General features: G+C 37.1%; 1 protein-coding gene across 1 annotated transcript in view; it reads right to left on the bottom strand.

The window, feature by feature from the left end:
* SLC9A9 (solute carrier family 9 member A9) overlaps window positions 1-4,612 on the bottom strand; it is a gene marked incomplete at both ends in the record, with an annotated part of 211,898 nt that extends 207,286 nt beyond the window's left edge. Inside the window, one exon of the mRNA XM_084292307.1 lies at window positions 4,438-4,612. Within this exon, the coding sequence (XP_084148433.1) occupies window positions 4,438-4,612 (175 nt within the window). The remainder of the gene's footprint in view (window positions 1-4,437) is intronic.
* Window positions 4,613-16,160: the final 11,548 nt, after the last annotated feature.

Below are 16,160 nucleotides of genomic sequence, written 5' to 3'. Positions count from 1 at the left end.
TATTCTTAGGGTATCTGGGGGTCTCTGAGGTCCTCTTAGCTCTCAAGTGTATTCTATCATGTCTTAGATTTGAACAAAATGTGGCTGGGACCTGTAATGATGGGTCAATTCAGAATACTCTCAAGTGCTCTGTGGAAAGTTCAAACAAAGGCAATTGCTATATCACTACGTTATGCTGCAGGAGTCAATACAGGGATAGCATTCTTCCTTCGGTAATAGGAAATGTGCCAAGGACTCTCTATACAAACCCTGATGAATTAAAAATCTGGGAAGAGTGTATTTCATATTTTAGTAGGTACATCATTTATGGAATGGACTTACTCTTTGCCTTCCAATCCCCTTAAAACTTCAGGAGGTAGCTCTAAGTCCTCTAACATGAAGTAATTTCTCTCTCTTGGGCATTGTAATGACCATGTTCTGCCATTTACCCTTGTTTTGTTTTTCTTTTGGTCTCATCAGCTATGGAGCACAACTTTGAAGGCAGGTACAACTCCAGTCAGCCTCACCTTCACTCTGTGTTTCCTGGAGCTGAAAACAAACCAAGCTGAGAAAAGCTCTTAAATGATGTTGCTGAGGAGCCTAGCAGATAAACATCACAGATCCTGTTGGTGTGGTGGTTTTTGGTTTTTAGATTTTTAGTTCAATTCTGGCTGCCTATTTGCAGGAGTTTTTTTTAACTTAATCACATGTATCTGGTAACACCTGCATCTCCACCCTGATACCTAAGTTCTGAGGTGGATCAGAAAGTTAGATATTTTATTTTATTTTGTTTTTTTTATTTTATTTTATTTTATTTTATTTTATTTTATTTTATTTTATTTTATTTTATTTTATTTTATTTTATTTTATTTTATTTTATTTTATTTTATTTTATTTTATTTTATTTTATTTTATTTTATTTTCATTGAACTAGCTCTGGGCTACTCCCCTCTACTGCAGAGTGCTGTGACTTAAGTGTTATATGGGGAATTTGGGCACCTGATGTGGCTCATGAAGTATCTAAAGAAATCTAGCCCTACTGGAACTGAATTGTAGGCTTTAGAGATGCCCATCCAGTTTATTTAGAAAGCTTGCATTGTTCTGTGATTACATTCCCAATTTGTCTGAGAAAGTGCTTACTCTTCAGGATTACAGGAAAACATCTAAATATGCAAATTTTGCTCTTTCCCTTCAGGATAGCACAAAACTTTCACCTGCCTCCCTGATATACAGAAACCAGAAAGTAAGCTGAGCCAGCTGTTTGGGGTCTGTTTGTCAAAGCAAGCAGAGAAACTTGTTCTCCAAGATACTGAAAAACAAAGGAATGAATGAATAAACAGGGCGCTCTGTGTTTTGTTTTGTTTTGTTTTGTTTTGTTTTCTTCTTTGTGTGAGTAACTGACTTTTCAATTTGGTACTGAAACAAAACAACTGGAGTGTGTAAATAATTTCAAGGTAAACACCTTGAAATATATATATACTCATATATTTACATCCATGACATTTTTGTTGAAATAGTGTTTCAGTTTAAACTAAATGTAGACTTTTTTTAAGGTGAGGGGAAACTAAGAAAGATTATTAATGTAAATATGGCTATATTTAGTGTAGAAACATTGCCTTGATTTAAAAAAAAATCAATACATATCCATTTTTAAAGATTCTAAATGGATTATTTTCAAGTATGGATTTTTTTTTTAGTTGAAACTGTTTGGCCAAAAGCTGCATTTTCCATAGAAGCTTATGCAAAGAAAAAAAAAAACACAACACTATACTTTAAATAGAACTTTCTATCAGGATGTTCTTAGTGTCCAATTTGTCTGTTCAGCATTTTGCAATACATTTAAAACATCTTCCTGTTTTTGTATTCCTGTCCTTTCTTCCTGATTTTCTTTTTTCACTCTCCCCATGCCTTCCACTGCTATACCCCTGACAGTATACTGCCTCTATAAGTACACTGACCCATCTATCATACTGTGGGACGCAGTCTTCAAATAGGTGGCTACATTATTCTGTCACTTGAAGAAAAATTTATAAGCTGCTTGTACTGCCATTCAGGTATCTGGAAAATAGCTCCATGGGCTGGAGTAAAGCAAATTCCAGGGCAATATATTTATTTATGAAACAAGTATAAAAGAGAATTCTTCTCATAATGAAGACCCCCCCCCCCCCCCCCCCCAAAACCAAAAACAAACAAACAAACAAAAACACCTATGTGAAGCAGGAGAAAAACAGTTGTACCAAAGTCATTCAGGCTTAACTGTGCTGTGAGTGAAGGCAGGATTTACCTGACTGTGAGTACTTGGTCCCCTGTAGATTTTCCCCTGAACTGATTTTTCTCCTGGAGTTGCTGCAAATTGATCCTACACCTCTGTCATGACCTCTGAAATTCTGCTTTCTTTTTGTTATCACTTTTTCCTGATGATAAAGATGCCCAAACCTATATTCAAAATTCTAAAGGATAGAAAGGACATCACCAGGTCTTCAGATCCTATGAAAAAGCATTTTTCCCTGTTTGAAGGCTGCCATAAATAATGCAAGTCTAAATAGATTGTTTATTTGCAACCATGAGGAATATTTCCTTTATTCATGAATGTTTTAATAATTCAAAATCTCTGTCCTGATGGAGCACTGGTCTCTTAACTGATCAAAAGAATATCATGAGCTGGTTATCTTCATGATGGGCAGATTATGTTCTGGGCAGGCAGCAAAATGGAACCAGAGCAAACAGTAAAGTGGAAAAAGATAACTAAATCTCTAAATAAATACTGATTTATTTGTCTAATGTTGTATTCCCCCATACTTCATGTCTTTTATGGTATGCCTTTGTCTAAATTTTCAGCAATTGTCATCAGTTGCATGTAGGAGACCATATAATATTAGGGGAAGCTATTTTAGAAGTCACCCATGCATGCAATTAGAACACTGTCGTAACTTATAAATTGACCACAATAAAAATATTGCATGGTATCTTATGTTTTTCCTTCTGACAGATTTTAAGAAAAATACAACAAGTAAATGTAGTTTCGGTGGTGCTAGGCAGCCTGTAACACACAGAAACTGTTAAACAACAATCTGTGTGATGCCTGACAATGAAAACTATTGCATCTAACTATCATGTAATGAATTTCACTCTCAACTGTTCCAATGGAAGTGTGTTTTCTATGCATGGCAGACTTCAGGATTAGAAAAAGCCCCCCATGACTTTAAAATAAATGCAGGGCAGGTGAGAATTAAGAGAACCCACTGTCTTTCCCACCCAGATTTTCGGGGCTCAGTGACTGGCTTAATACAAGTCTCTTGTTTACTTGCTTTTCCCTCAAAGTATCAAGTCACTTGTGAAGACACTAAGTGAAACGATATGGAATAGCCTGTGTTCTCGAAACATTTAAATATTGTTCATTTATTTAATAGTTTGAAAAGAATAAAAGGAAGACTGTGATCTTTAGCTGTAATAATCTTATGGAACTGAGATTATCTTAAAATGCTTCATATAGGAGGAGCAAATAAAGTTTGCCCCTAAATATAGGGGACAGTTGTCTTCTCTGTTGCAGGCTTGCAGATGAACTTCGGAAGTTTTGTGTGTCCTGTGACATGATAAATATTCTTCAGAATATGCACCCTTAGAAAAACTAGTTTGGATATGACACTGCTAGAGTATATGAGTTGCACAGAACAGAACAGTCAAAATAGCCTGGGATTAAGGTGTATAATGACTAATATTTTGACTATATTATACATACACCATACATGTATGTGTCTAATAATTACAGAAATAGTAATCGCACACTTGAGGAAAAGTGAAGTGATAGCAAGAGAGAATGACCAGATAGTCATTATACACTTAAGTGTATACCATTAAACCAGCGAGTACTTCCAGTAGGCAATGCGGAAGGTTCTACTTGCAAGTGATACACAATATTGCCAAACAGCACAAAAGAAGATTAGAAGTGGACAGGCAAACTGAAATTACAGTACAATGATAACAGTCAGAGATGACTTGAGGCATTCTTCATAGCCTGCTTCATAGCCTGCACAGCAGAAAAAAAAAATACAGAAGTCTCAAAATAGTTTAAGCCTTATTAGATAACATGGGTGGATTCACAAAGCTCCCTAGTCTATAACCTTTGAATAACCTTAGGCACACTAAACTTCTTTCACTGTGGGTGTTTTAATTGTAAATTTCCTACTTCACAAAGTGTCATTCAGTGGCTGTCTGCCCATACAGGAACATAATGCGAACAGGGTGAGGATAAACAGCTAGTGTTAGTCACTCTCTTACCAAGCCAACCTGTAGCAACTTTAAAAGAGGTGGTGTTACAGTACATTTTACTGCCCAGTTAGGGGGCTGATGACACTTCATTGAGTGTGTTTTCTGAGCCTTCTGAGCCCACATTTGAAGTGCCTGATGATAAATATGCAGCTAGTTCCATGTTAAACTGGCACTTGAATTTATACTCACCATAAACCATAGCTCCTCCAGTTTCATGCAGAAAGCGGAATCGATGTTTTTTAAATAACCAAATCGTTAATATGGTAAGAATGAGCAGAAAGTTAAAGACGAGCAACTCCACAGCTCCCTGGTGATAAAACTGATCTTCATCTTTCACTGATGCATATTTTTTCAACTTCTCCATTTCATGCCCTTTATGAAGAATGCAAAATAAAAGAAAAAAAAAATCACAGAGGAAGGAAGGTGTAATCACCTTCAGTACAAAGAAAGGTTCGGACACTACAGAAATTCACTGCAAGCACATCTGCTTGATTTGCAGCCTGACTGTGAAGTGCCCCAGCTCCGAATTCAGCTGGATTCTAGTTACAGCTTCCTGTTTCTGTCTTAAAGCCGCCCGGTCTCATTTCTAACATTACGGTTGCATCGCTGGACTGTGCTTGCTCTGGCTCTAGATGCACAAATGGTCTCCAAGGCTTAGACTCTGCCAGTTTCTCAAATCTTGTGAAATTTAGGCTGTGTTCATAAAGCTTGTTCCTGTAACGCAATCTGAAGCCTAAAAATCTTATTTGGTTTTGATATTCTAGAGGGAAAAACTGAAGTTACGAGAATGACGTAGCAACCTTTGCTAAAAAGAATCTTTCCACTCTCTCACTTACAAATGCAAGCAAGTTGAAGGTAGGAGTTAAGTACAGTGCAAAGACAAGAAAATGAAGTAATGAATAAGGATTTCAAGGTTTAGGCCCTGAGCAGGCATCAATCCTGTATGTAGCCAGAGGTCTCTATGAAAGCAAAGGTCCAATAACGTAGAATTGAAAGTACCTTAAAAAAATCAAACCAAATAAAAACAGTAGAATTTACTTTCCATTGTTTCTGCTGTTTGCATATTTTCATTTACATTACTCAAGCCAGGAAAACAATAGAAACCGTCTTACTATTTGTAGCTAATCCCTAATCCTCGTGGAATTTTTTCTGTCCTGCCCTAAAGCTGCAATACATGTCCAGTGCTGGAGAGAGGGATTCCAAAGAAACTCTCATCTTCAATTCGTCATGGGGAAAAAAAAATAAAATAATCTGCTTCTCAATAGAACAGGATAGTGTTTTCCTCACTATTTTCCTTTGTCACAATTTCATGAAATTTATTTCTTACAAACATTTTGGGCCAAACTAAGCTGTATAGTATACATTCCAAGTGAACAGATACTGTATTCCCAAGGTGAATAAAATAGAAATAAATACCTAGATACCCAAACTGTTGGTAATTTCAAGGCTGTAACTCATAAGAGTATGAGTATTACTAAGGAGGTGCTGTTTCAATCTGCAATGTTTGGGCAGCTTGTTTCAGTGCTGTGCCACCCACCAGTACAGAAGTGCTTCCTGATGGTTAGACAGACCCTCTCATGCCCCAGTTTGTGCTCATTACCCCTTGTCCTGCCACTGGACACCACTGAAAAGAGCCTGGCTTCTTTTTAATTCATGCTTTTTCTTCACTTAGCAGATTAATCTTTTTTTTTTTTTTTTTTTTTTTTTTTTCAGTCTCTGTCACACGTTTTACTCTGTCCTCTTCACTGTTTCACTGTGTTCTCTCTTTTGTGTTTCCCTTATTTTTATTTTTCCTTCTGTAATTTTACCAGATAATTTGCAGTCTTAGTCAGGATCAAGTCAAAACAGCATTTCTGAACTGATTATCTATGGAGTCTCTTTGAGATAAAAAGTAGTCAAAAACCAGATGATGCTTCCCAAATTAATGAACCATCCAACTCAATCTGAACTTATATGTTATTCTTTCTTTTCTGAGAATTATTCACTAATGTGTTGTAGCTAAAACAGTAACATACACGTATACAAGGATTTGATGTAGCAATTTCATTAACTCTTCATTAACTAAGTTTCAATTCCCTTTTCTATCTGAATGTACTGGAGCCTGTATTTCGCACCAGACAATAAGGAATTCATCCATCTCAACTGTTAGACCAATTGTGGTATAAAATACTTGAAGCACTTAAATGTTAAATTCCTGAAACTGCATTGCCCCTATTGCAAAATAGGGTTATAATTCTTCCTTATCCCATCCATGCATGTTTGTGTCATATGCTATAGCAATTTGCACCCTGCCAGAGCTTGGATTGAAACATAATTTTAGATTTAGTACCGGATGTGGATAATAAACATATTTTAACTTATTGTTATTTGTTCTCTGTGTCCTATCTGCTTGCATACTGGTCATATCAGTTATGTGAGAAAACCAGTATGTAAGTCATATGAATAAAAGATTTGTTGCATAGGAACAAAAGGGGAGGAATGTACCTTGTGTAAACAACTGGAATTATTTATTTCCCAGTCGTCCCACTTTCCCACTGTCTCTTTTAATATGAAGTATTTTAGAGTGTACTGAACATCCTGAGAAAAATATTAAGAGGAAGGGTTTTGCTGACTACCACAAGTACAGTGCACATTGCCAAGCAATATAATAGTGGGCCAAAATTAGTACAGTTTCCCCTTTTTCAACCCCCCAGTAAAGTACTTGACCTAGAGTTTCTAAGGTTTTGTTTGTCTGTTTTTATGGAAAAATACTATTCAATGGTAAAAAAAAAAAAACAACAAAACCAACCAACCAAACAAAAAAAACTAGCACATGATGATTAGATAGCAAAAGACTAGGCTTTGTTCAGTAAGAATTTTCTAAAAGTGGATACACTGTGAAAAATAATTGAATCATATAGTGGTTGATCAGTCATGTTTCTGTGTGTGAAACTATAGGGTCATCAGAGGGAATTATTTTTGTTTGTTTGTTTGACAGAAATGATGAAGGCATTGTTGGACCTCTTTTTGTAAGAAAAGACATCTGTGTCAGGAAAGCCTGAACTCAAAAAGCATCTCTGTCCTCAGGAATGAGGGTTTAGATACTAGTAACTGTGCTTGAGAGTCAAAAAATCTTGCCTGATTGGGAATTTTTTTAAATTTTTATTTGTTTTTGTTTTCTTCTTTTGTTTCTACTGAACCACAAATCACAGGCTTGTTCCAAGATTTACTTTTTTTGTCAGGCTGTGAGTTTATGAAGCAAAATGAAGGCTTCAAAAACTTTTAAGCATGTGCTTAACTTTCTGAATGGCAATGCTCCCAGTTAAGTCACCAATTCAAACCTTGGGCCTAACAAGTTAATTTAGACACAAAACATTTTTTCTCTTTACTGATAGTTAAAGTAGTTTCCTTAACTTTGACACAACTGTACTGATAAAGATGTGCTTATACATCAAGAGCTTATTGGGTGAGGGATAAATTATGTATTTTATCACTTTAACTGCTTCCACATTGTGGGTTGCATAGAGGTGAATTATTTTAGAAAAAAAATCACACCACTACAGAGAATAGCTAAATTATTTCAAAGCAGCCTTTGAGGATTTGTAATAATTGTTGTTGGATTTGAGACCAAACCTCCCCTTTTTTCTTTAAAATATTGCCTTATCTTTTATATCCGCATAAAGACTGTGAGAAATGATGTGAATTGGATTGCTATCTCTTTCAGGTAATGTCTTTAAACACCAGGTTAAACAGTTTTGTTCCTATGTACATGTGCAGTTTGGCAAGTGATTTTTAATGTTTTTCCTTCACGCACAGAAGCACAACACCAGATACTGGGGAAATGTGAACAGTGTTTGCTATTACCTGAATGGGAGTTTTAGGCTCAAGATTGGTTAGGCTTACTTGGATGTTTTACTCTGCGAAAGACTTAGCACAGCTCTTTATGTAATTTTGAGCAGTTCTGGTTTGAACTGGCATTTGTCATGTTACGGGACTGGGCTTTTAGATATTGCTTTCCTCTCAGAGATGTTAGACATAATTTTAAATCAGCTGTTCAGACACAGCCACCCAACATAGTTGCTGTTTACAGGGAATCCAGATATGACATCCAACACTGTTGGTTTTCTTTGCATTCTGAAACTGTGTTTGCAGTAAGGTCTCCTTTGAAAAATTGCTGGCAGTGTGAGCAGATGATTGACTTGATTATTTCTGTGCTCAGGCATTTCTATGTTCTGATGTGTAACTACATTTTCAGCAGTATCCAGCTCCCTCACAAATCTCCCTCTTAACTGGAGTAACTTCTCTCCAAGTTGTGGTTGATTTGTAGGTCAGATAGCACAATAAGGTTTTGCAGCAGCTACATCATATTTACAATACTGATAACATAAATCAAGAAGGAAGGGAACTGGATAAACTAAAAAGTTACATTTTGATTTTCAGAACAAGCTACCAGGTGAAGGAAGAAAGCTTTCAGAGAAAAGATATTTTGAATATTAATTCACAGGCCAAAGACAGAGCCAAGGTAAGTTAAAGTTTCTGTTGGAAGTTAGTATGCCAGGCAATTCTCCTAATGTCATACTCTTAATACAGGTAATATTGTCTTCATCTCTCTTGATGTGTCATTTTTATGAGCAACAGGTAGTACTTTTGCTTATTTTCTATTTCCACCCTATAAAGTATCCTGTCTGAATTTGACAGAACAATAACTCTTTTCTACTTTAGTCAGACAGTTGTACAAGTCTGGCCTTACAGAAACTATCAAACTATAGAGATTGAATAGAAAGTGAGAGGAGTCTTGTAAACCAGCAGAGAGATCCCCATCTTTGAAAATATAAAGTCAGAAAAGCAGAAAAATTTACACCTTATAATTATAATGATTATAATTAATAGGAATTCTCAGCAAAGAGACAATGCTTGAGCAGCCCTGGAGATTACAAAAGCATACAAAAAGTACAGCTAAAAGTAAAAACAAACATTGAAAACAGGTACATCTCTACACATATGTGAAGAAAAGACCTAAGTGAAATCAACTCTGAAACTGAGGAATCAACCACATTGCCAGTGCCCAAGTAACAAATGTTCTGTCACAGCCTTCTTGCCTAAAATCCCCAGATAGACTGGAACTGGATTAGTGGGATCACAACTGATTATCCTTCTCTAATCCATTCCAGCCAGGAAGATCTGCCTTCCTAGCTCCTTTTCTGATACACAACTGTCTGTGAAATCTTGTGGGCTAAGGCCACTTAAGGCCACTAAGCCCATAGCAGTGGGCTAAGTGTCAGTTTGTAACAACTAGTCTCAGTGTATTTTGAAATCTGTTCTGCTGCTTAGAAGAGCCTCACTATGACAGCATTTATTTGGTGGTTTCTATTGATCCAGTCCACACTTTTTCTGAGGTCAGCCTCTGGTTTTACTGTCGCTTATTTGGTCTTGATGATAATCCATCTATACATGTCACAGAGTCTCTAGTGCCAGAAATAACAGTCTCCATAATATATATATCTAATACATTATAGCGATTACTCTTAGACAAAAAATAGCCTCAAAAACAATTTTTGCTTGCTGGAATATACCTTCCTGTTCAGGAGGCAGTTTTTGTTTTGTTTTGTTTTGTTTTGTTTTGTTTTGTTTTTTTCCTTCTTTTTTCTTTTTTTCCTCCTTGGTTTGTAGCCTGTTTTACTGCCTGATCAAAACACAATACTAATCATGATGAATATACATTGACTTAAGTAGAATTTGACTTTTAGTCTCCCAAGAGGGTTGTGGTATTTCTGATTATATGTCACTGTCTCCAGTCATTGAATCAACACAAAAAAAAATCTTTTTTTCCTTTTGAGGGCCAATTAGTTCAGTACACCCTATGAGGTAACATAATAAGGAACAGTTCAGCACACTATAATCATCATATTCAAACCAACCTTTACAGATTAATTTCAAGTAAAAGAGAGCTGAAATGCCTTTTTTTTTTTTTTTTTTTTTTCTGAGAAGAGAACAGTACTTCTAGATAAATTAAACCTCTTAAAGAAAGAATAGTTTGCCCTGTAAGATTTCAAAATACAGTTGATCTGCTGTGTTTTAACCAGTTTTAGCCAATTGGTTCAGAAATAAGATATGAATTCTTAAGGAATTTTGAGAAACTTATACTACTGATTTATATGGTTTAAATTAATCCCTGTTGTGAAATGTTAGAATCATGAGTTCACTCCTGTAGGCTTAATTTTAATGTTCATTTTCAGCTTGAACTGCTGCCCTGAGGTTGTTATTATTATTATTTTTTTTTCATATTGTGATAAACTGAAAAAGTCTAGATAGCAAGATTTAACTTAAAAATGCTAATTTGATAGATAATATTTATTATATATATATATTATATTTTATATTTTATATATATATATATATATATATATATGTAATACTAATTTCCTGATGGGAGACTCTTAGGGAAAGCTAAAAAGGGGGAGAGGTGCACTGTGAAATGTAATGTTCAGTCACTGAAATCTCAGCACATGCAAAAGCTGATTTGCTTATCTTAGAAAGTCCTGTACTGAAAGGATGTTAGGATCCCTGTAACCTGACAGAGTGAAATATACCTTCACCAAAGAATGGATTGGAAATAAATTCTGTTTAGTAGTTAGTGTTATAGCATTAGAATAATTTAGGCTGGAATGGACTGCTGCTGTTATGGGGTTCCTGACAGCCCATTTCACCAACTTCAGATTCCTCTGAGTGGCAGCCCTGAACTTCAACCATACAGACTGCTCCCCACAATTCAGTTTGTCCACAGACTTGGTGGCAGCGAACTGCAGCCAATCATCCAAGGCAGCATCAGTCCCAGTGGGATATCAGTAGCAATCAGCCAACAACTGGACTTTGTGCTACAGATCACAGCTCTAAGCCTGATGCTCCAGAGCATTTCCTACCTACCTTATCATCCACTTCTCCAGTCTATCTCACCAATTTGCATATAATGTTATGGGAGACCATAATCCAAGCCTTGCTAAAACCAAAGCTCTTCCCTTGCAAAATCCATTGCTCTCCCCCTATCCAGAGGAACAAACATCTCATCGTAGAATGCAATCAGGTTGTGCAGGCATAGTGTGGCCTTGATAAAGCTATGCTGACTGTTCCCCAATCATCTTCTGCTTCATGTGTTTGGAAATATTTCCAAGGAGCATTTAATCTGTAATTTTTGCAGAGACTAACATAAGGCTGACTGTTCTAGGTATCTGAATTCCTCTGTTGAAGATGGCCATGACATTTGCCTTTTTCCAGACATCAAGAGTCTCCCATAGCCCCCATAATCTTTGAAAAGTGATGTATATCAGGGAGCACTCTCAGTACCATTGGTTGAATCCCATGTTGAACCAGGGACTTGTGCATATCCAATTTGTTCAAGTCTATTTTCCTGTACAGAAGGTAATATTCGGACCCACAGGCCCTGCTGCTACACTGGGAGGTGTGAAGGCAAACCTGACCAGTTAAAACGGAGGCCACTGAGTACTTTACCTTTTCCATGTTCTTTCTCACTAGCTTCTCTGACCTACTGAGCAGTTGGACTACATTTTCAATAGCCTCTTTTTGCTGCCAGTGTACTCATGGAAACCCTTTTTCTTATATCGATAGCAAGTTTCAACTCCAGCTGTTTTGGCTTTCCTGAGCATTTCTTCATGTGCTCAGGCAATGTATTCCTCCTGGATTGTCTGTTCTTGCTGCCACCTTCTGTGTGCTTCCTTTTCCCATTTCAACTTAGCCAGGTGTTCATTCTTCATCCACACTGGCCTCCTCCACACTGCCCCCCTCCACACTTGCCTGAGTTTCTTCGTGTTGGAAGGTTCTTGTACTTTGAGGAAATGGTGTTTGAAGATCAACCCCCTCTATCTTGCACTGTTGGCATTAGTAATACCCGTCCTTCCATATGAACATGGAGTAACAGCACATGGCTGATTAAATTGTGTTGGGAATACGGCAACTACAGAAATGCAACAGGATTAATTCATGACTGCCACACATCAGCAAGCAAGCTTCCTGACTAGGGTTAACATTTAAATTAAAAATAACAACAAAAAAACCCCTCTGCGTGACGAAGTATATTCCTATAGTGCTTTTCACTTTTCCCAGGTAGATTATTCAAAAATATGCCATTTGGTGACTTGTTTCATATGCTATCTATATTGCAGCATAGTGTATTGTAGCAAAATGCTTACTAAGGAAAGAGGGAAAATTACACTCTTTAAATGGTTGATACATTACAAGGCCTATTCTTTTTCACGAGTTGAATCTGAAAGTGTATTCCACTAGAGGGCTCTCTTCACACATGAAATGAAAACCAGAATTCAGCAGTACTGGATCTTCTATCAATTCATTAGGTTATCAAAGGGTTTTGGTATAAGTAAGAAATGTATTGTGGTGCATCAGCATACTGGATAAGACTCTGTTTGGAATATGTAATTAATCTTGTGACTACATTAGGTACCTCAAAGGAGGCTGTAGCGAGGTGGGGGTTGGCCTGTTCTCCCACGTGCCTGGTGACAGGACGAGGGGGAATGGGCTTAAGTTGTGCCAGGGGAGTTTTAGGTTAGGTGTTAGGAAGAACTTCTTTACCGAAAGGGTTGTGAGGCATTGGAACAGGCTGCCCAGGGAAGTGGCGGAGTCACCATCCCTGGAAGTCTTTAAAAGACGTTTAGATGTAGAGCTTAGGGATATGGTTTAGTGGGGACTGTTAGTGTTAGGTCAGAGGTTGGACTCGATGATCTTGAGGTCTCTTCCAACCTGGAAATTCTGTGTGATTCTGTGTGATACATTTCCACAAGAAGTGTTCAGGTCACTGTTCTGGTTTTGGCTGGGATGGAATTAAGCTTCTTCCAGGTAGCTGGTACGGTGCTGTGTTTTGGATTTTGAATGAGAGTAGTGCTAATAACACACTGATGGTTCAGCTGTCACATGGCAGTGCTCACACAAAGCCAAGGACTTTCCTGTTGGTGTGCAGCCCTGCCTGGGCATGCACCAGGAGCTCGGAGGGAACAGTAGCCAGGGCAGGGGACCGAGGCTGGCCAGAGGGATGTCCCATACCTTGTGGCATCACGTGGAACAATAAAGTGAGGGCAGTTGGCTTGGGCAAGGTGGAGGAGCTGCTTGGGAGCTGGCTGGGCATTGGTGGGCAGGCGGTGAGCAATTGCATTCTGCATCTCTTGTTTTGTGTGTGTTTGTATAATTATTATTTTCCCTTCCTTTTCTTTCCTATCAAACTGTCTTTATCTCAACCCCTGAGTTCTACCTTTTTCCAGTTCTCTCCACCATTCAGCTGGTGGGGGAGTGAGTGAAAAGCTGTGTGGTGCTTAGCTACGTGCTGGGTTAAACCATAGCACCCACTGGAATTATTTTTGGTGCCTGAACATGAACATTTTGGATACATGTAACTCTTAACTAAATAAAAATCCCATCCAAATTCCTATCTCTCTGAGGTCAGTGAGAATCAATCAGGCCAAAATGGTTATTTTATACATTCTGCCAATATCATTAAAGCATTCTTTGGTGAGGGATTATGTTCACAAAAAATGGCCTTTCTTATGCAATGATAATCCTGCCATCTTCCTACCTGATAGCCTAAAAACATATTTTACTAAAACAGACCTATGATGAGCAAAGTTATTTACATCTCTATCTGTATCCAAACAGCTGCTGTTCCTTTTTTCACTAGAAAACTGTTTAAAAACCTGTTAAGTAAGAAACATTATGAATATTTAACCATCATTTCTACAGAATTGCACCATGCTATTAACAGCAGCATTTCAAGAACACAGGTTGTATTCTTCTATATTGAATGAAACAGTTTGTGGAAAGATGTAGACACAAGAAGTGCAGGCAGGTGCTTGTGAAAATCTCAGTGGGCTTAAACTGCTTTTGCAGACAAGGGTTAGCTCTGTTTCTCTCCTATAGTAACCAATTTGTGTTTAAGATAAATATGCACAAAATTTAATTAATTTAATTTACATCTGGGAATATCTGCCAGGAATGCATTATTATTATTATTTTCCTTATCCAAGAGAAAGCCTGAACCACTCCCTCTCTAATCTCCAGCGTAGCCTTTGTCCTGTGCTCTCTCTTCTTCTGCCTCTGTCTGCGTTGGTTCTGGACAATCATTCCTCTTCACTCCAAGCTACATTTTAGCCTTATGTTGCTTTTGGTTCCAACCTTCTTGTTCACAGGCCCCAGCTCCCCCCCTCCCCCCTTTTTTTTCTTTTTTCCTCCAAATGACAGTTTTCAAACAGTTTTCTCTTGTTCTCTGGAAACTCTAGTTGCTATAGTGACACCTGATGATTACAGAGACAGTGACTACCTTTGTTAGAGCCTCAGTTGCTATAGCAATGACTGTTGGCTATGGGTTCAATGAAATTTGCTACATGGTTCATGCCCTTTTACACAGCAATACAGCTTGTAAAATCTTCTTTTAATTGTTATCCTCAGTGATGAGAGTATAAACCAAATTCTGTTCTAATTGAAGTCAGTGGGAGTTTTGCCATTAATTTCAGTGAGACCACAGCTTGGTTCTAAACTCCCGTGTGCATAAATAACAAAAGGAATCTACTTTCAGCACAGCCACAAACGTGATTTGGTTTCACTCTACTAGGAACATCTGAATGCCAACACAAAACTTGGGTATCAGTGACTGTATTTTAGTAAAGACTGAATACATGATAATTTATTTTGTAGTATTACAGAATGGCCAGTTCTCAGGTCAAAAATATCATAGTACTCAGGGGGTTATTCTTTTGATGAGAGAAATCATGAAACTAAAATGACTTCTTTATAATTCTTAGATCATCTGTTTTTCTTCAAGTAGAAATCTTTCCCTATTGTTGCTTTGCGAACCAGTGACAAGAGAGTAAACATTTTCAAGGAAACATCTTCACATCACAGAAGGGATATCCCTATTTAAAAGGCAGATAAAATGCATTTCTTCTGAAGACCATTATTTCTTGGTAGTCTCACTGAATTTTCTTGATGTTATGGGAATGACCTCTGAAGAATGTCTTAAAGCCAGCATTGCCTTTGACCTGTTTCTGTTTTGTTTAAAATTATCTTGGGAATATCTTAAAGTTGTGGAAATCAAATTCAAGTACAAGTTAAGACTGGAAAATGTTATATTTGATGTGTCCTTCCACTTACATTTGTTTTGTAGTTTGTACCCAAATTATCATATATTATGATTGTTGCAGTCATTTCTAAATTACAGGCAAGATTATGAAATGTCTGATTTTCAGCATTCTCAGAATAAAAGCTCTAACTTTAATAGCTTATTCACAATTAAAAACAAACAAACAAACAAACAAGCCCCGCTGTATTATTAAGGATGTCTTTTAACAGATTTCTACTACAAACCTTGTGTTTTAGTTCAGGTCAGTGACAGAAAAATATAAGATAGTTAATACTACAAGGAAATGTTAGTCATTTCATACTTGTGTGAAAATATTCTCATTTTAAGCAGTCAGGAATACATAAGCAAATCATGAAAGTACCTGAAATAACTATCATGAATCACTTTTTAAAGATATAGGCCAAAATGATCACAGTGGAATATTTATTTTCCTAAGTATAGAATGGAGAAACATTGCAATTACTACAGAAAAAAGAAAAAAAAAAAAAAAAAAAAAAGAGAATTCTTTGGTAAATCACATCTTGTATCAGCACATATTTAGTATCAATTTCTACTAGGGTCAACCCCCAAGCACCAGGAGAACACTAGAAGTCTGTAAGCACTCCCGTGCTTTTCATGAGCTTACTGCTCTACTGCATTTTTCTTGGGCTCAGGCCAAGACTCAGGGAATCTGTGCTCACTTTCCTTTCCTTTCATTTTCCTTTCCTTTCATATAACTTCCTCAAAATTGGGAATTTATTCCTACTACAGCAATTATTTCTGTTTCTGTTTCTTCTCC

This window comes from Netta rufina (assembly GCF_964035555.1).
Source record: "Netta rufina genome assembly, chromosome: 9".
Lineage (NCBI taxonomy): Eukaryota > Metazoa > Chordata > Aves > Anseriformes > Anatidae > Netta > Netta rufina.
This window is presented reverse-complemented; position numbering and strand designations above follow the sequence as displayed.